This window comes from Melitaea cinxia, chromosome 14 (genome assembly GCF_905220565.1).
Source record: "Melitaea cinxia chromosome 14, ilMelCinx1.1, whole genome shotgun sequence".
Taxonomy (NCBI): Eukaryota; Metazoa; Arthropoda; class Insecta; order Lepidoptera; family Nymphalidae; genus Melitaea; species Melitaea cinxia.
In genome coordinates, this window is record NC_059407.1 from 846,980 (window position 1) to 866,600 (window position 19,621).

A 19,621-nucleotide genomic window follows, 5' to 3' on the forward strand; every position below is an offset into this window, starting at 1 on the left:
AATGCCTTACATCTTAAAAAAACATGAAGCTGAATTTTATTTAGATAATGTTGAAAGTAAATTTAATATAAGGTTCTAAACTTTTATGGTCACTACAAACACTTGGTTCTAACGTACTTACGTCTGCAAATCGCCGAAATATCGGGAATATCAAGTGTTAACCTTCAATACTTATTTAGGTTCATTAAGAATTAAAAAGCTGTTCTTTTGTGGCTTTTGGATTGGATTGTGGTTGTGTGCAAGTTTCGTAAGTTCTTGCGCGGCTATTTTTCTGTTTAATATATTGATACCTTTCTGTTGTAAAACCTCTATCCTATTGTGTTTTGTGTTGTGTGATTGTCATTCTGTAAGTATATTTGTGTAGTTTTTACTTGTTTTAAAATGGATAATGAACCGCCGGATCCTGGTGGAGGTTATATGAGTACGGCAGTTTCAATGGATTCGAATGTATCCAACAGAAAAAGGCGGCCTGAATCGGATATTGCTCTCCAGGCCAAGAAATCGTCGTCTTCCGCCCTTGAAACACCATCTATTCAACTGACTTACGTTCATCCGGACTATGATAAAGGAAAAAACAAATACTCGTCAAATGATGTTGCCCCTTTCGTGGTTCACGTATCAAGACATGAAACAGTACCAAACACAGGTGCTTTCCTGCGTCCAATACAATTCGGCCATTTTCTTTATAAAAATAATATCAATAATGTTGTGATGGATGGAATCAAAAGAGTTGGACGCAACCGTGTATCAATAGAATTTAAGACAGCTGAACACGCCAATGCTTTCTTAGACCACTCAGCATTACCTGCAGGTGGATATATAGCAGCAATTCCAGTATTTAGCATTTCCCGAATGGGAATTATTCGAGAAGTACCTGTAGAGTGGTCTATGGAAGAACTGGTGGAAAATCTTGAAGTCCCTAATGGTGTTGGAAAAGTTATTCGGGCCCGGAGACTGAGCCGAAAATCATATAATGAAAATAATATACCCATCTGGATCCCTACACAAACAGTAGTTTTAACTTTCTCTGGACAAAAACTTCCCCCTCGTGTATTTTGTTATTTTACTTCTTTACCGGTTGAAACCTACATTCTGCCAACAATCCAATGCAATAATTGTTGTCGATTTGGTCATGTAAAGGCTCAGTGTAGATCAAAACCGAGGTGCTTCAAATGTTCACAAATGCACGAGGGCGAAACATGCTCTGTCCAATCCTTGTCCTGTTTATTTTGCTCTGGTGCGCATGCAGCAAATGATAATTCTTGTCCTGAGCACTCTAGACAAAAAGCTATAAAATTAGTTATGTCGCAGGAAAGTGTTTCATACCTTGAAGCCTCTGCTAGATTCCCACAGGTACGTAGATCATTTGCTGACACAGCTAGGAATACGCCTCTTATTTCTAACCCTGTCAATACACAATATTCCCCTACTTCTACTTCATATAGAAAAACTACATTTACTCCAGCCCGTCCAATCGCACCTGCTAGCCCAGGTTATGACAGACAAGCGCATCAAAATATAGTCCAACCCCCTATTTCATCCCTACCTGATGGGTGTGCTTTCCCACAAGAGAATATTTCCCCTAATGATAACTTTTTGGAACTACTAACCTCTATTCTCATTAGTATGATTTCCCGGTTCAGTGACATCGGGCTACCGAACAACATTCGTAAAAACCTATCTCAGCTGTCTTTATTATTGCAAAATGTCCCTGAATCTAATCCAGTGGAACTGCCGTAGCATAAAGAATAAAAAACATGATTTTACATATATCTTAAAAAAATATAATCCATCAATTGTTGCCGTCCAGGAGACCTGGTTAAGGCCTGGTACTTCTTTTAGGTTACCGGGCTACGCTTGTCTCCGGGACGACAGAAGTGATGGAAAGGCTGGAACAGCCATTTTAATCTCTAGAAAATGTACATACTCATTCATCCATACATCTCATAGTGATAGTCTCAATGTTGTTGTTGTCCGTGCTTTAAATGTTTCATTTATATCTGTATATATTCCTGTCCCCTCATCATCTGTGTTGTCTGAATTTTCCTCCATTTTATCCTCCTTAACCCCTCCTATAGTTGTTTTAGGTGATTTTAATTGTCATATGTCATGGGGGTCATATTTCAGTGATAGTCTCTCCCTACTTTTACTAGACTTATTTGATGAATACAACCTCGTTGTACTTAATGATGGTTCTCCCACACGCAGGGTTACACCTTTCCAGAATCCTAAGAGTGTTGTCGACCTTTCTTTAAGCTCCTGTAACATCTCAGCCCAATTTTCATGGTCAATTCTCAGTGACTCTTTTGGCAGTGATCATTTTCCTATTCTCATTTCATTTAGTCACACTCCTTCTCCTTCTATGATTAATTATCCATCCAGACAATCATTTAAATTGGCTAACGCAGATTGGTCTCAGTTTGCTAACATAACTGATCAACAAATCCGCCAAATTCCTCCAGTCTCCGTTTACAATGTTCACATGCTTTACTCAGATTTTAAAAACGTTTTGTTAAATAGTGCGAAAAAAACGGTTCCTATTAAAAAAAGAGGCATTTATAGAATTTCTTCCCCACCATGGTGGGATTCCGAATGCACAAATGCTTGTAGACGGCGTAAAGAGGCAGAGCGCTTGTATTCGGTATCTATGAGCTTAGAAAACTACCTGAATTACAAACATATTGCAGCACAGGTAAAAAGGTTACTTGCTCAAAAGAAAAAGAGTTGTTGGCTTGTGTTCTGTGAAAGCTTGTCTCCGTCTTCTCATCCCTCATTAGTGTGGCGAAATATTAAAAAATTCCGTGGTTCTTTTTCCCTTAATGATAGCCCTATGATTAATGACACTTCACTTTGGTTAGATTCCTTCTCTCAGAAGTTAGCTCCTGCATCGGCTCCGTCTTTTGAGGAAAGTCGCGTTTTTTTAAGTTCGTCCCATACTCCCCTCGGTGAATTTGATCGCCCCTTTTCGCTGGAGGAGTTTCAATTGGTTTTAAATTCCTTAAAGGACTCTTCACCTGGTGTTGATGATATTCCTTACTCCTTTGTGGTAAGAAGTGGCCTGGAAACACAGAGGACTTGTCTAAATTTTTTAAATTCCATTTTTCAATCGGAAATTCCTCCAGAGGAATGGGGGACTCAAATCATTATACCTATCTTAAAGCCGGGAAAGCTTGGTAATGATCCCTCTTCTTATCGCCCAATTGCTCTATCATCAACCCTGGCAAAAATTTTAGAGCACCTCATTAAAAATAGGCTTGAGTGGATCGTAGAGAACAATGGCATTCTTTCCAAGACTCAGTTCGGTTTTCGAAAAGGTCGCAGTACAGTAGATAGCCTCAGTATCTTCATTACTGATATCCGCACTGCCTTCTCAAAAAACGAATCATTGGTGGGAGTGTTCCTTGACGTGTCGTCCGCCTACGATAATGTGCTTCTTCCGGTGCTCAGGCAAAAGATGCTTCATCTGAGTCTTCCTGTGAAGATAGTAAATTATGTCTGCAATTACTTGTCAACCCGTTCTATTATAGTTAATTATCAAAATTCCACCCTCCCACCTAGGAAAGTTTGGAAAGGTCTTCCCCAAGGTTCAGTACTTAGCCCTCTTTTATATAATATTTATACTAACGACCTTGACCTTTCAGTTAGTTCTTTCTGCAATGTTTTGCAATATGCGGACGATGTGGCATTGTACATTTCTGACACGGATATACTAGAATGCTCTAACCGACTTAATTCCTCTATTTATTATTTAAATGAGTGGTTGGATAGACATGGTTTATCCATATCTACCGAAAAAAGTAGTGTGGTCGTGTTCTCTAGGAGGAGATCTATACCTAATGTAATAATAGTTTCTGACAACCAAGTTTTCCCGGTTAGGGATTGTGTTAAATTTTTAGGAGTATACCTTGACTCAAGAATGACTGGCTCTCAACATGTTAATCATGTTCTAAATAAGTCAGAAAATAATGTCAATATTCTTCGCTCACTTTCTGGAGTGTGGTGGGGTTCGCATCCCTACACACAGAAGCTCCTCTATAATGCTCTGGTCCGCAGTCACTTTGACTATGGAGTTTTTCTACTTGAGCCCTGCAATAAAACCTGTTTAAAAATGTTAGATAGGGTACAATCTAAATCACTTCGCATAATTATAGGGGCTATGAAGTCTTCCCCTATCAATGCTATGCAGGTGGAATGTGTCGATCCACCCCTACATCTGCGACGTCAGTACCTTGCTGATAGGTTTATCTTTAAAGCTCTCCAAGACTCTCAACATCCACTTATTCGTAAGCTTAGTGTTCTGTCCCAGCTTACTTCTTCCTCCAACTATTGGTGCCATAAAGATATCCCCTGTCTCCTTAAGAGTTACCTAAAGTTTACATCTCCACCATGCCCAGTTGCTCAATTCAGACTTAACCCTCTTTATGATACCCCCTTTTCTTCGGTTGTCTTCTCCCCCAAGATTATCCTAGATTTACCCATAAGTAAGGATTACATGGTGGCCAACTCTCAATTCAATTCTGTTATGAACAGACAGTTTAAGGACTGGTTAATTATATATACTGATGCATCTAAATTGTCTGAGTTGGACTGTGTGGGTGTGGCTGTCTGGATTCCGAAAGTCAATGTTATTTTAAATTACAGATTACCACTAATATCCTCGGTTTTTACAGGTGAAGTTTTGGCTATTCTTGAAGCTCTTAAATTTGTTGAGTCACACCGTCTTGACAAATCCATTATTATTACTGACTCGAAGAGTGCTCTGCAAGCAATTACTTCTAATCAATTTCGAACAAAGTCAAGATTTCCGTTAATCCTGAAAATTAAACATATACTTTTTAATTTGAATAATAACAATATTAAAGTTGAGCTGGGTTGGGTTCCTAGCCACTGTGGTATAGTTGGCAATGAGAATGTCGATCTTTACGCTAAGGAGGCAACTAGGTCCGGAGGTCTTAGTCAATTTAAGGTTTATTGTCAGGACGTCATTTCTCTTGCAAAAATTCATTTATCCTCAGTCTGGAATGAACGGTGGATGCAGTCTAGTAGAACTACGGGAAGGCACTATGCTGATATCCAAAGGCAAATACCCTCCAAACCTTGGTTTTTTAAGTACTACAAAGCGGCCAAGTATGTATGTTCCACAATATGCCGACTTCGCCTTGGCCATTCTTGCAACCCTGTCTTTCTAGCCAAATTAAGAATAAGAGACAGCTCCCTTTGTGAATGCGGATTAGACGAAGGCTCCCCTGAACACATATTTTTTAGCTGCTCACAAAATGTATCCTCACTATATAATTTTCTTCCGCCTGTTATCCCACGCCCCACTGATTTTAAATCTGTGCTATCCTTTGTACATACACCATTTGTTGATACTTTGTGTGCGTTTATTGTAGAAAATAACATTAGACTATAATGTCCTACTAACCTTTGTTGTGTTTTGTTCTAGGTAGAGCAACAGTTTCTTTCAATATCGGTAAAAAAAAAAAAACATTTTTCTTTTTATTTAACTTGTACTTCCACAATTATTGATAAATAGCAAAGTCAGTCTTGTCAATGTCCTAACTGAACAACAGACACTCACCGAACATTGAAACATCTACTCTGATACTGGCAATTCCGCAAGGGTGCTAAAGCCAAAGAAGAAGAAGAAGAAGAATTAAAAAAAAAAAACATTTTTTATGATCCAATAGATTATATTAACATTATTATCTTCACTTAATAAAATCCTTCATCGTCAGAGTGCTCCATCACTTCCCACTCAGGTTTGGCCGGTAGCAACAACAATGGTGGGGCCTCCCCACCCCTCACACGTAACGCATACACGGCTGCTTCTACTTTAGCAACGTTATTACGTGTTGTGGTCATTTTACGAGCTAGCTCCTTACCCATGCCGAAGAGTCCTGGAAAATGATTATAATTAAAATAATTTTGATGATTAAATTAATTATGATGATTATAATTAAAACCCTAACTTATTATGGGAGATTTTAACCTCCCAGATCTAAAGTGGCCACTTCAAAATGGAGATACTGAATGCTATAACACACTTCATGGCAACTTTGTTAATATATATGTAAATAGTAATCTGGACCAACTAGTCACATGTATAACAAGAAAGAGGAATGATGACGAGTCCCTGTTAGACTTGATTCTGTGTAATGGGGAGAATCTCTGTTCAAAAGTAGAATATCATCTAAATATAGGAAAGAGTGATCACCTTGTACTTATGGCCACAATGGAAATAGACGTTCAGTCCACCAAAAAATACCACATTCCTTCACAAAGACGGAATTTCTTCAAGGCTGATTATGATGCAATAAACAAAACACTTAAAAAATAATGTTGCTAGCATTATAAAATAAAATAATAATAATAATACCCCTCCCTCCTCTCACACTAAAGATGGGGCCCACTAAGATTGTGTGATGTGATGTGTCACATGTCAGGGGTCCAAAAACTATACAGCACAAATACCCAGACCATGCCAAACATTCATTTTCAGTCCACACAAGGTGATTTTATATTTGATTATAGTAAGAATGGCAATGGAATTGAAAAAAAATTATGTTTATAATGAAATACCTAAATATCCTGTATAAAGATCCCTCACAACTTGACAAGCGTGGAAGCATTCCTGACTGTCACCGCTGGATATTGAGTTTATTGCTTTCCGCATCAATTCACCAGTGAGATCAGCAATACCCAGCATATAGTCTGTTTGTGGTAACAAAGTGGTCACCGTCCTGTCATCTTCATCCCCATTTTTCACTACATACTGGAATTCCTTTTGTACTTCCGGCCAGGTTATGATAACCTTGCTCTCCATCAAGGAGCAAAATGTCCTGGCTTCAATGAATTCTTGTAGACCTGCAGTTACAGCTCTAGAATGCAAGTAAGCTGGAATATTTTCAAGTTCCAAACCGACACTCTTTATTGGCCCTTTAATAAGCTTTTGTAGACGTTCATTAGCTTCTTTAACAGCTTTTTCTGCAGATTCTTCACTAAAATTCAATTATGAAATTTTGTCATTCTTAATTTGTTGGAACTTTTATGTATTTATGTGCAAGTTAAAGTGTTATTAAACTTCAATTTTGTTATCTACGATTTTATTTTTGTGTTACCCACACATGAGAAATTCTAAACATTTTTGAATATCATATCCAAAATTGACACACGACACTGACACAGTCAGCCGGTGACGCGGGTTCGAACCTGTGCTAAATTAAAAATGTTATGATGTCTATTGTATTATGGAAATTGGAAATAAACATATACACTTAATAATGCAATTGACTTTAGGGCATTAGGCATAAGCTATCAAAGATTTCACTTATTAATAGGACAAAGTTGTCGTGAGAAAAGGTAAATATATAATAAGCATGAGAAATCTTTGATATATAGCTAAAGAAATCACCATTACCAGATGACATCTTTAGTAGATTACCATTTCAAATACACGATTCCAATCTCGTTACACTTAATTACCAATCGTTACAAACGTACGTAATAACAGAATGTAAAAGAAATATGATCCTCTTGCTCTCTATAGTTATATCCCTCGAGAGTTTAACGAGTCTTTCGTGTCTATCTTGACGATCATTCAACTTCAAAGCTGCGTCTTTAAACATAGCCAGCACCGGACTGTCTGCGGGTAGAGATGTCGCCGTTTCTTTAGCCACATGAGACAATGTTGTGTGGCTATGCCTCTGCCGGTTACCCCGGTATTTACCTAAAGAATATAGAGTTTTTAATACAATCTATACCAATGTATACTTTATATTTAAGTTTCTTTTTTTACCTTTTCCAGACATAGGTTCGGTTTAGTAGTTTCTTGTAAGAAAGACAAGATTTTCTTTATAAATAAACAAACGCGTTAAATATTATTTTTTTAGTATGACATTTAATAGGGGTTATTTGTCAAAGTTTGACTGTTTGACAGATGTTCACGTTGGCCAACGATACGATGTTATATTTCATAGGATTTTTTGATGGATTTTGCAAGTTTGCAAAACAAGTGTTAAATAAAAATAAGCATAACAATGTTTATATATACAGCATTTATTTTAAATATGGTACAAATATTTTTACAAGTTTAGTAAGATTTTGTAAATTATAAACAATCTGATTATAGTCCGATTCCAATGTCACTTTTGTCTACGTTTTGTAAAAGACAAAGTTTTGTCATTGAGTCATTGTCATTTATTGTCAGATTTTTTGTTGCTGTGTGGTTGGGTCGGTATTTTCAGACAAAAATTAGATAACGTAGACCAATTGAATTTCTATTTGTTTACCAGTTTATTATTTTTAAAGACAATTCGCGTTGACTGACCAGAGTCCGCGAATTTCATTTAAGCCTACAATATTAGCAGTATTAATACTAGTAAGTGTTATATCTCGTATTTATCAAGTAAAGTTCTTTCTTAAATTTGCTTGTTTGAAAGTAATGCTGATGGCTATAAATCCATACAGATTTACAACTTAGGCTCATTAATTAATCAAATAAATAATTTTTTTAGCTTGCAAAAATGTCGCAAACCCTAACGTTCGGTGATTCATGCGCCCCGATAACTTGCCATGCGTGGAATAAGGACAGAAATCGTAAGTATTTATTATTTTCTGATCATCAGTATAGAATAAAACCTAGTTGAAGAATGTTGGATGTGGAATTACTTTTCTAAATTATATTTCATGTATTTCAGAAATTGCTTTCTCACCTAACAACAATGAAGTCCATATTTATCAGAAGGACGGAAGCGAGTGGAAACAAACTGACAATCTTGTTGAACACGACATGAGAGTGATGGGTATAGATTGGGCTCCCAACACGAATCGAATCGTCACTTGTTCTGTTGACCGTAATGCCTATGTTTGGACTCAAGGAGATGACGGAAAGTGGACAACTACTCTCGTTTTGTTGCGCATTAACCGAGCCGCTACTTGTGTAAAATGGTCACCCAATGAAAACAAGTTTGCGGTTGGTTCAGGAGCCCGTCTTATCTCAATTTGTTACTTTGAGAAGGAAAATAATTGGTGGGTGTCTAAGCACATTAAGAAACCTATTAGGTCCACTGTGACCACTGTAGACTGGCACCCTAATAATATTCTTCTTGTGGCTGGATCTACTGATTTTAAGGTCAGGGTGTTCTCTGCCTATATTAAAGACATTGAGGACCAACCTGGACCTAATGTTTGGGGATCAAAACTTCCTTTGGGGCAGTTGTTAGCGGAGTTCCCTTCAACTGGAAGTGGTTGGGTACATAGCGTATCATTTTCTGCTGATGGTAATAAAGTAGCCTGGGTTGGACATGATAGCTCAATTAATATTGCTGATGCCACTCAAGGCAAAGCTGTAATTAAACTAAAGACTGAATATTTGCCATTCTTGGGGTGCATTTGGGTATCCAACAATTCTCTCATTGTAGCAGGACACAGTTGCATTCCATTACTTTACTGCCACGAGGGTGATAATATTAAGTTTGTTGCCAAATTAGACAATACTCAGAGGAAAGAGTCTGGAGGCTTGTCGGCTATGAAGAAGTTCCAGTCGTTAGATCGTCAAGCTCGTATTGAGACAAGTGACACATACTTGGATTCCATCCACCAGAATGCTATAACATGTATCAATCTTTATAAAGGAACAAAAGCTGATGTCATCAAATTCAGTACTTCAGGTCTCGATGGTCAACTAGTCATTTGGGACACCAAGAACGTTTAATCATTTGAGGAGAATCAAGGATTAACTAAGTAAAACATATATGCTAAATGAATCATTTTATTTATTTTATAAGTGATAACATAATCAGTTTGTTTTTGAATTCTGAAATCATTCAATTAGATAACAAAAAGACGCGGAAAGCTGTGAAAAAACATCACAATCACAGTTTGATCAGTCTAGCGAGAAAGAAATAAGAAGCGATCAGCGGTGAGTGAATTCAGCTCCCCATATTGTAAAAACTTCAAATATACAGAATAAACTATAATAGTTACAACATCTAGGATTTTTTTATTATACAATTTAAATTTTAACTTTTATAATCAAATAATTTATATAAATTAGACAATAAGACTTACTACACACTATGTATAATAGATCACTTTTAATACTACTGAAGTACTGATGCTGTCAACATTAAAAATTTACGAAATTAACAAATGTTTTATTCATCATTAGACACACCTCACAGGGATATTTAGCTTATAACAGATTATTGTATATTCTCCCGTAGAGGGTGGCTTGTCTCTATAAATAGTAATATTAACATCAAAGTCATACTTTAACACTAAACTATAAGGCCATTTCGTTTGTAAATAATAAGCAATTTATTGCGTGTTAGAGATAATGTTGAAAACGGGTCCGATGCGAATAAATACGCGCCGGAGGACTGACCGCAGCTCCGGCTTAAGATCGAAGCACGTGATCTCGCAGAGCATCGGGTAGTAGCTCGATACGTGGGCCGCAAACTGGAAGTTTAATTCAAAAATTAAATTTAAAAAATACCAACGCCATATAAAATATTTAGGTGATCCAAATAAGATCCCCATCTCTTTAATTGATAAAAATTGTCTTGTCTACTTTAGTATATAAAAAAAAAGAATCGCGAGTGGGTTGGCTGTAAAATTGCCAGGCTTTAGAAAATATTCCAACGGCCATTTAAACCAGATGAGATTGAGTAATGTATCTCATGTTAAGCCTACTGATAACACAAAACAAAATTTTAGGATTTAAATCAGTAAATTATCTAAGAAATACTAAGTGTAAACATACTTGTTGTGTGAAATATATATAAAAATGGAGAGCGAAGGACGCTGTTTATTAAACGCGCTAATAAAAGGATCTGCTTGTTAGATATCTTCTACGAGGCCTAGCGTCATAAACTCTACACTTAAGTCAAAATTCAAAACGGCCATTTATTTTTATTAAAAAAAATATATATATAATTTATAGTTAAAAACTCGCAAAAATTTTAAATCGACCTTTTAAATACATTATACTACGATAAAAAGCCAGAAATACACTTTTGCCGCGCCTAATTAGTTCGCTACAATTGAATTTATCACAAGAGCCGCTTAAATTATGATAATAAAACAATTAGACAAACTAATTTTTAATCTAAAGTATTCGCTTTTGTTGACGGTAATATGAAATGATATCAAGTATCATTTTATCAGTATTAAACATTTAGATATGATTATAATCGTTACCCGGCTAATGTTCGGCTTTATATTACTTAGGTGTCAATTTTAAGTATACGACGACAGTTATAAGGCATCTCTGAGTAGAATATTAATTTATTACGTCCGCTTGCGGTTGAAATTGAGTAGACAATGATATGCAACTCTATAACCGTTACATAATTGTCCGTAAGAAAGGATATGTTTACACAGTACATAGGGTAACGTTCCTTTTCAATATAAAAACGTGAGGGCCTGTCTCACATGCGGATAAAACTATTGGACGTATTTTTTATTTATTTTTATTTATACAACTAGGTCGGCAAACAAGCACACGGCTCACCTGATGGTAAGCGATTACCGTAGCTTATACATGCCTGCACCACCAGAAGCATTGCAAGTGCGTTGCCGACCCTATCTCCAATTCCCCCCAGCAGTTTTGGTCACCTTACTCACCAACAGGAACACAACACTGTTTGAAAACAGTATTATTTAGCTGTGATCTTCCGTAAGGTCGAGGTACGACCCGTCGGGCTGCTCCATATTTTGAGCAGGAAATTTCCTGCTGTGCCCTACCTCAGTTCCAATAGATATGATTTTTTTTTCTTTTTTCTCATGTCGGGATATAAAGTAACCTATGTGCTATTCTAGATTTTCAGCTCTACGTACCAAGTTTCATTAAAATCGGTCGCATTCGCAGTAATTTTTGCGTGAAAAAGTAACAAACATACATATATAATTATATCCGTCCATCTTCACACACATATTATTAATAGGATACTCGTAAGCAGTGAATACGAAAGTTGTAGTTTATTAATTGAGGTGTAACAAATTCAATGGATATATTTTAGATCCTGCTGATAAAGCCTATCATTTACTAGCCTAAAGTTTCTCACGAACATGTGGTATGCGATATCGTCAACCGTTAAATCAGGCCCTGAAAGTATGGATACACCTTGAGTATATTTTCGTAAGTAGAGTACGTACTTGATAGCAAGCCGGATAATATAGTAAATTAATTGCGTCAATATCACTTTACAAACACGTTAAAAATTTTCAGATATTGTATGCCAAGAAATAGCATAGCATTCTTTTCTTTAATATTTTATCTTTTATAAACTATTCGTCCTTTTACATTTTTAGGGTTCCGCACCTAAAAAGGAAAAAACGAAACCTTTATAGGATCACTTTGTTGTCGGTCTGTCTGTTAAGACTCTTTTTGTCAGGAATGCGTGGAGGTATCAAGCTGAAATTCATATCAAATACTCAAATCTACTATCTCTTGGAGTTGTGAAAAAATCAAAATCCTAAGAAAACGCAATCAAAAGATACAGCCGTTTATGCTGCAAATTTTCGACGGTCGCAAGGGAATCAGAACCTACGGGGTACTTTCAACGAAGCAACGTCTTTATAGCACAGATAAAAGAGAAAATGCGAAAATCACAAATTTTTAGTTACATTATTCGCTTCGGCCTGTAATATGGCACTACTGGGCATAGGCCTCTTTCCCCATGTAGGAGAAGGATCAGAGCTTAATCCACCACGCTGCTCCAATGCGGGTTGGCGGAAATATTCCCTACTATGAGTAACGATCCGTATCAGGTGTACATGATAACAACCCGGACCGAGGGTTTAACGTTCTCTGAGGCACGGTTGGGAGACCCACAAGGACTGCACAAACACCCAGACCACGGCAAACACCTGTATGGCCAATACAAATGTTTGTCATGTGCGGGGATTGAACCCACAACCGCCAGCGCAACAGATACAATCCATGGCTGTAACCGTTGCGCTAACGCGGCGTCTACATAGTTACATTATATAATAAAAATATTTTTAATAATTTTGTTTGTGCGGAACTATCCGAGTGCGAGTCCGACTCGCACTGGCGGTTTTTTATATTTATACTTTAAGATTTATAAACTATACATTATAACAAACACACTTTCGTTGACAAATGCGCTTTCTATGGAAAACAAAATTTTAAATTCCGACCAATAAGCTGCTCAACAAATTGTTCTAGTTCACATTTCAACTTTCAGTTTTCCTAATCTTCCGGATAACGTTCAAATATTTTTCTTTTCGACAATCCTTAACTGTCTTGTCTGAAAACACAAATAAAAAATAATAAATATAAAAAAAATACTCACTCTTTCGTCCGGCATCTTAAGTATTCTCGTAAGAATGAGAAGCAGTATCGAGGTCCACGCGTCTCTGTGAGCTTCATTCGTCAATGAACCGAAGTATTCCAGTGCTTCGCAAGAAATTGTAATCAAGCTTTTCTGTACCGCCGGCCAGTGACTGCGGCGCCCTTCGTCGCTGTACATTTTGAATAGTATTCGTAGCACACAAGCCAAAGATTGCGTCTCCTGTTTAAGCATATTCGGTTTGACTGATCCTTTGAAATTAGCTTTCCATAATAAATTTCTTTGGGCGTTGTTCGTGTTAAATGTCTTGGCGAATCGATGACTGCACATCAAGCATTCGACGAGTCGCAGTAAATGCGGCGAGCTTAGCAATCTGTACATGCCTTGCTCTTCACGCTGGCATTCTTGTTCAGTTCCAGGAGTGCCACCGGTCAATTCGGCAGCAGCTAGTGCTAACGTTTCAGCGTCTTCCTTTCTCGAAGTAGCGGGATAGAAAACAATATTGTCAATTGTCTGAATAAGTTCGAGCTGTACTACGCACTTGATGAGGAGACTGTTAAAAACACGGTTAGAAGATTTCACTTCATCTCCACCTTGTGGCTTCTTTAAAATGCCATGACGGACTTGAGTTGTCTCACCGTCTTCACCTTCGTCGGGTTTCCATGTAAGCAATGTAGTAGGCAATGTGCTGTTAAATATATCCAACATTATCTGGCAGGTTTTACTCCAGGTTTCTTCGTCGAATTTTGTTCCATTCGATATGACTAGATTTTCCAAACAATTAGTACCCGACCTCGCGAGTTGTTCGTTATCTTGCTGAACGCACCAGTGCAACTGAGCGTAGAGTTGTTCAAGTAAAAGGGAACCGAGAATGTCGAAGTATTGCGTGAAAACGTCTACGATAGCGTACAACGCGTGATTGCATGTCGTAGTCATCCATTCGTTCTTCTCTAATTGATGTTCAGGTAATTTCATATTGTCAAATATTCTAAACAATATATTAAATAAGTCTCTCCACCAATGAGGACGGAATGAATCACCATGCGTTTTAATAATCTCAAAAAGTACAGTCAAACCTCTAGTACGGACGTCAAGTTTGCAACGGCTAACGACACACGATAGTGAAAAAAGTAACGGAAACCATCCCCGAAGCCATACCCTATCAATTTCAGGCGCCCCTAGCTCTCCTTCAAGTCCAGCATGTTCAACAAATAGCTGTGGAGAATTGCCAACTGCAGTTGCACAAGATCTGACAAGTCTTATAGCCTCCATAGACGTGTCTGGGAATTTAGCATTACACGCAAATTCAGATAGACATTTCACTGCATCTTGGAATGAATCTATCATAGCGGGAAATTGTTTTTCATATAGTTCTGTAATTATTTTTCCCGTAGTTTGGAAAGCTAAGTCAACAATAGCTTCATCTTGGTCGCTTGCAGCCAAATGAAATACTGAAAATATATTTTTCCAACCAGATTTTATATTAGGCGCTTGAGAGTTTACCATTTGAGCGATGCATCTAACGACCATATCCCTTATTGTCGGCGAGCTATTTTTCTTCATGATATGTTCGAATGGTCGCAAAAAGTCTTTCTGGAATTTAAAATTAGCAAACTCTCCTTTTTCTATAAATTTCATGGACAACTGCCTCAAAGAGTCGACTGCAAAAAATGCTATGTCTTCATTGGCACTACAGCCTACTTTATTGAAATGATCACCGAGCACTTGCCATATTCGAGACCACTGCAATCTAATTCTACCCATATTGTAATAGGATATCTCAACAATTTTTTGTAGAGAAAACATTCGAGGATTTGTCGGATGACTTAACTCATCTAATGACACCTGACAGAGTGCTTTGACAAAATCGACTATCGCATTTCCGTCGAGTCTCGTGGATCCAGTAAATATTCTGTCTACCGCCACTACAACACTCTGGGAGCTTGTTTCTCCTATATGTTCCTTTACGCTAGGATCCAAAGTCATAAGGCTAAACTTCAACGAATCTGGCTGTGGTTTGATTCCTGACCCAGATAAGAATTGTGGTCGTACTCCAGTTCCAATAAGCTGAGCCAATTCTAACTGTGAAATGCATTTTACTACATCTAACCAGCTATAGCCTAAATAATTACCATCAGTATGTGCAACAGTTATCAAAGTTTTGATGGTGTCAATATTTTTAGCTTTCATTTCTGTAATGGGAGAGTTTGCGGTTAATAAAGTAAAACGCGCCAACGCTTGAACGTATGCATCTCTTTCGAGCGACATGTGGAAAATGCAAGCTATTCTAATTGCACATCTAATGCCGTCTAAACATAATGAGGCAATTTCTGGATCGTCACAATCTTGAAGACCGACTGAAAAAGCAGCTAAGAATGGCGTCCAAGCCATTTTGAACATAGGCCGTACGTGTTCTACGTGTTTAGCTGTTGTAAAGGGAGTTTGTACATGGGAGACAGATTCCATTAAATTCTTTGCTGCAGTTGATATCTGCTCCATTTCCATATTCCATATTAATTTACGTTTCTTCTCATTTGCGATCATATGTTTACCCGGTTTATTTGTGTTTTTCATTTTTATTTCATGGCCAGCAATTTCGTCGTATATTTGAGATAGATATTCACGAGGCAAGTCATTATTGTCACTTATACCGCTGTTCAGCTTTATGTATTGTTCTTTTGTCATCTTATTTTTCACTTGTGGTGAGTGCAAATCTGTTGTTAGCATTATGATCGAAAATGCTAACACATAAACTGTATCAGCGCTCATAAATAATGTATTATTTGGATTACATTCACAATAGCGAGAGGCAAACTTTTCCATCAATCTGTCGATTTTTTGAGCTTCACCAGGTAGCCTAAAACCTTCAAGGAAATGTCGTAAAGCAGCCACAATATCCATGTTAGAAAAATTCATGGAGTCCACATATGCGTACATCACTTCTTTGGAATGATCATCATTTTCGCCTAAGTATTCACCAATAAATATTTTATCCAATCTTTCATCAGTTAATAGCCATTCAGCAATTTCTTTAGTAGATGTTCCAAGCAATCCTTGTTCTTGTAGAAAAGATACTCCTTTCTTTGGTTTTCTGTTAAAAAGTTCGATTCCTGTTTCCCAAACTTCTTTTTGTTGCTTCAATACTTCGAATTGCTCAGGTGAATCCAATGTTTCTCTATTCCCGACATTACTAGATCCTGTAGAAATTAGACTTAGACTTGATCCACCATGCGATTTTATACTTTGATGGTCTGTATCTTCTTTAACTGTTCTTTCACCCAATGTAGTTTGCATGTTAGGATTGATGTACAACTCTTTACTCCATTCTACCATGCATTTTAATATAGATACAAGGCATTCAAGTCCTCTAATCCTCATAGATTTTTCTTGATTTGGCGTTGCGCCTAGTTCTAAAGCTTGTCGTCCTTGAGCAATTTTAGACACGTCATTTACCAACCTTTGGAAAAGGTTAGCAGCTGATAAATCACAATCATAATTAACATAAATGTCAACAACACTTTGGGCATCACCACATATTCTTGTAAGAGCTTGAATGACCATCCATTTGTGTTCAAAGGATGAGCTAGATGTTTCCAAAATGTTCATGAAAATTTCTTTGAAAAATACTTCAATTTGTTTCTTTAAGTGAACTTTAAAGTTTTGTAATAAAGCCAGGAAAATTGCGAGTGAAAGTTCAAAGACTTCAGGTACAGAACTGACACCATTTTTAGAAAGAGCAACACAAAGATATTGCTTAATTGCAGTTATAAACATCTCATTATTTCTAAAAACGGGGCCAGCATTTTGAAGGATAGAGAGAAGTAAATGTAAGGAGAGAATTTTAGATCTCAACTCATGAGATTTAGGGTCAGGTGTACCATCAGGTAAAGGCTTCATGGAAAGTTTGCACAAAGCTCTAAAGACGAGGAAGGCATCTTTTTGTAACACATGTGTGAATTTAGCTGTCACAGAGTTATCATTTTCCGATGCAACATCAACACTTTCTTGTGAAGGTATTCTAGTCATTGTAGTTTCTGTATTGATTTGCCCATTCCTTTCTTGTGAAACACTACCGGTGTCTTGAGAATCAGTGGGATTTTCATTGTTATCTGGACTAGTTTGACTATGTTCTTCAGTTGATTTCTTAGAGGCAATTGTAACTGCATCATCTATAACAGAGTCTACAATTTGCTTAGCTATGATTTTTGCTTCCAGTACTTCATCAACCTCTTCAATTGCTGGTGTTATTTCTTTTTTCTCCTGATTGACTTGATTAGGTGATGTATCTTCTGTTACTATGTTTCCGTTAGGTATTTTATGGTGACTTTCTGATGTATGGTGACCTTCTGATGTATGATTGCTGTTATTTGTTTCCGACTCTATAGCCTGGTTTTCCATTTTAGTAAAAATAACATTTAACATTTGAGTTAGCGTAGCTCTCGCTGTGGTTTGGTTGATTAGATTTTTACTAGCCAAGTAGATATTGTAGCAGGTTCGTACTGCCAGTAGCACTGTGCCTTCGTGGACTTCAACATGTTGGCTTGTTATCACAGTTAGTAGGGCTTTGATAATTTGAAGCTGGACGCCTTCATCAGTTTGAGGACCATTAAAACAGCTGCAAATAGTTTCGACGATTCTATCAATCAGGAGTTTTCTAGGTGTGGTAGAATCAGGAATATTACCCGTAAGGTGGCCATAAGCTATTAGTTTTTGGAGGCAATCGAGAGCAGTCACAACTATCCTAGATGCTTTGCTTTGACATGCCAGTTCAAAGGGTAGGAAATATTTTTCAGCGGTAATGATGTTAGATGAATCATTTTTAGGTAACGGAAGGGTGCCTGATGATGGGCTTTCAGGTGATTCCACCTGTCCTCCATTTTTTAATTCAGTTTTTATTTCCTCTGAAACAATACAGAAAATATTTCACAAATATTGTAATAGTTAACACCTAAGAGAACAGTTGAATTACTAATATGACAACTTTATTCAAAAATTTTAAAATACAAATTTTCTTTTATTTAAATTTACTGCAAAAATTTTTCTTTATTATATAGCTGCCTAAGCAGATTCTTAACTTTGGCATTGATTTTATTTTATTACACAACTTTACAAAATATTTCAAGCAAATGGCAAACTTAAACCAAACGGCCTTAATAATAACATTTTAAAAATATATTTTAATGAAATGGAATCAAATATATTAGTTTTCCTGTTTAGCTTACCAGTTCTTCGTTTCAGAAACCACATTTAAGATAAAACAAAGATATATACAACTAAAAAAATTTAATTTAAATAAAAAAGTAGGTATTTGTAGAAGTGTGTATAAACAATGTTCTTTTGTAAAATCAGAATTTTCTACTTGAAACAGTACTGTCATAGTTGATTGAACACATCAAGTGATAAATTGTTAAGTACAACTATTCACAACCTATTATAATGCAAAACATTGATGATAATACTAAATAGGTATCCCCACTACACTTCTTTACTACACTACACTTCAAGGTCAAAAACCAATCACTATTTCACGTAATCTCTTAACAAATTCATCACATCTAGGTGTAACTTAATTAGTGTATATTGTATACTTAATAGAAATAGCATGTTACAACAATATGCTATATGAAATATATCAAAATGGAGCCTTACCTAAAGCTACTTCGCACGACTTTTTCAACTGGCTGTGATAGGACCGTTTTATGTCCTTATCGGCTAATATTTTTTCCAAAGCTCTTACTATAAACATTTCTTTAGTTTTAAGACTGGTTTGCATCGTTAGTTTATATTTTAATCACTCCATTCGCTCCGATCGGAATCGAGTTAAGTGCGCGGTGACTTCGTCGACATTTAGATAGTTCACATTTGGATTTTAGCATATATATTTTCGAATATATAATTTCACTTTACTTAAAAGTACAATGTAACATTACAAAACTTTATGCAACTAGCGATTTGAACGAATTCATTTCAGCGAAACTGAGATCTTTCGACTCACACCTCATCACAAACATGTCAATTATAAAGATGCGTTCAGTTTTATGATCCTAGTTGCGTATTGTCGTATTAATTTACTTGCAATGTAATGCAGTTATGTGGTTTTTAAAACATTTTTAATAGTTGATGTTAATGAAATTATTTAATTTAATCACGACAAAAAAAAATGAATGCAACTCTTGATGAATAAAAATATAATCAAAATTATTTATTAAAATGGCATGACTAATTTTATTAAAATCAGTTTGCTAAATTAATAGATAACGAAATATTTCTTAATAATATTATATATATATTTTTAATAACAT

At 36.5% G+C, this 19,621-nt stretch overlaps 3 protein-coding genes and 1 long non-coding RNA gene across 4 annotated transcripts; 2 read left to right on the top strand and 2 right to left on the bottom strand.

Annotated features, from left to right (window-relative positions):
* The first annotated feature begins 229 nt into the window (after window positions 1-229).
* On the top strand, window positions 230-5,677 carry LOC123659585. Its single transcript, XR_006744036.1, has 2 exons — window positions 230-346; window positions 5,447-5,677. It is a non-coding gene; the product is annotated as an uncharacterized LOC123659585 (long non-coding RNA).
* LOC123659584 (translin-associated protein X) lies at window positions 5,673-7,828 on the bottom strand. The gene is made up of 4 exons (XM_045594792.1): window positions 7,799-7,828; window positions 7,504-7,729; window positions 6,583-7,001; window positions 5,673-5,900 (listed from the first exon to the last, which is right to left on the bottom strand). The coding sequence occupies exons 1-4, from the start codon at window positions 7,809-7,811 to the stop codon at window positions 5,716-5,718; spliced, it is 843 nt and encodes a 280-aa protein (XP_045450748.1). The 5' UTR covers window positions 7,812-7,828; the 3' UTR covers window positions 5,673-5,715.
* Window positions 7,829-8,194: 366 nt separating this feature from the next.
* LOC123659997 (actin-related protein 2/3 complex subunit 1A-B) lies at window positions 8,195-10,149 on the top strand. Its single transcript, XM_045595146.1, has 3 exons — window positions 8,195-8,380; window positions 8,517-8,598; window positions 8,700-10,149. The coding sequence occupies exons 2-3, from the start codon at window positions 8,526-8,528 to the stop codon at window positions 9,713-9,715; spliced, it is 1,089 nt and encodes a 362-aa protein (XP_045451102.1). The 5' UTR covers window positions 8,195-8,380; window positions 8,517-8,525; the 3' UTR covers window positions 9,716-10,149.
* Window positions 9,759-19,341, bottom strand: LOC123659995 (brefeldin A-inhibited guanine nucleotide-exchange protein 1). Its single transcript, XM_045595145.1, has 3 exons — window positions 18,969-19,341; window positions 13,323-18,220; window positions 9,759-10,461 (listed from the first exon to the last, which is right to left on the bottom strand). Exons 1-3 carry the CDS (start codon window positions 19,090-19,092, stop codon window positions 10,321-10,323), a joined length of 5,163 nt encoding a protein of 1,720 aa, XP_045451101.1. The 5' UTR covers window positions 19,093-19,341; the 3' UTR covers window positions 9,759-10,320.
* Window positions 19,342-19,621: the final 280 nt, after the last annotated feature.

What these genes read in the sequence shown, in the direction of transcription:
- LOC123659997 (XM_045595146.1), top strand. Translation starts at nt 8,526, where the DNA reads ATGTCGCAAACCCTAACGTTCGGTGATTCATGCGCCCCGATAACTTGC. An exon ending in GTGGAATAAGGACAGAAATC is followed by an intron (nt 8,599 to 8,699) that starts GTAAGTATTTAT and finishes CATGTATTTCAG; the next exon opens with AAATTGCTTTCTCACCTAAC.
- LOC123659584 (XM_045594792.1), bottom strand. An exon ending in CTTTTACATTCTGTTATTAC is followed by an intron (nt 7,002 to 7,503) that starts GTACGTTTGTAA and finishes ATTGAATTTTAG; the next exon opens with TGAAGAATCTGCAGAAAAAG. An exon ending in TCTTTATACAGGATATTTAG is followed by an intron (nt 5,901 to 6,582) that starts GTATTTCATTAT and finishes ATCATTTTCCAG; the next exon opens with GACTCTTCGGCATGGGTAAG.
- LOC123659995 (XM_045595145.1), bottom strand. Translation starts at nt 19,092, where the DNA reads ATGCAAACCAGTCTTAAAACTAAAGAAATGTTTATAGTAAGAGCTTTG. An exon ending in GTCGTGCGAAGTAGCTTTAG is followed by an intron (nt 18,221 to 18,968) that starts GTAAGGCTCCAT and finishes GTATTGTTTCAG; the next exon opens with AGGAAATAAAAACTGAATTA. An exon ending in TTAAGATGCCGGACGAAAGA is followed by an intron (nt 10,462 to 13,322) that starts GTGAGTATTTTT and finishes TTAAACTTCCAG; the next exon opens with TTTGCGGCCCACGTATCGAG.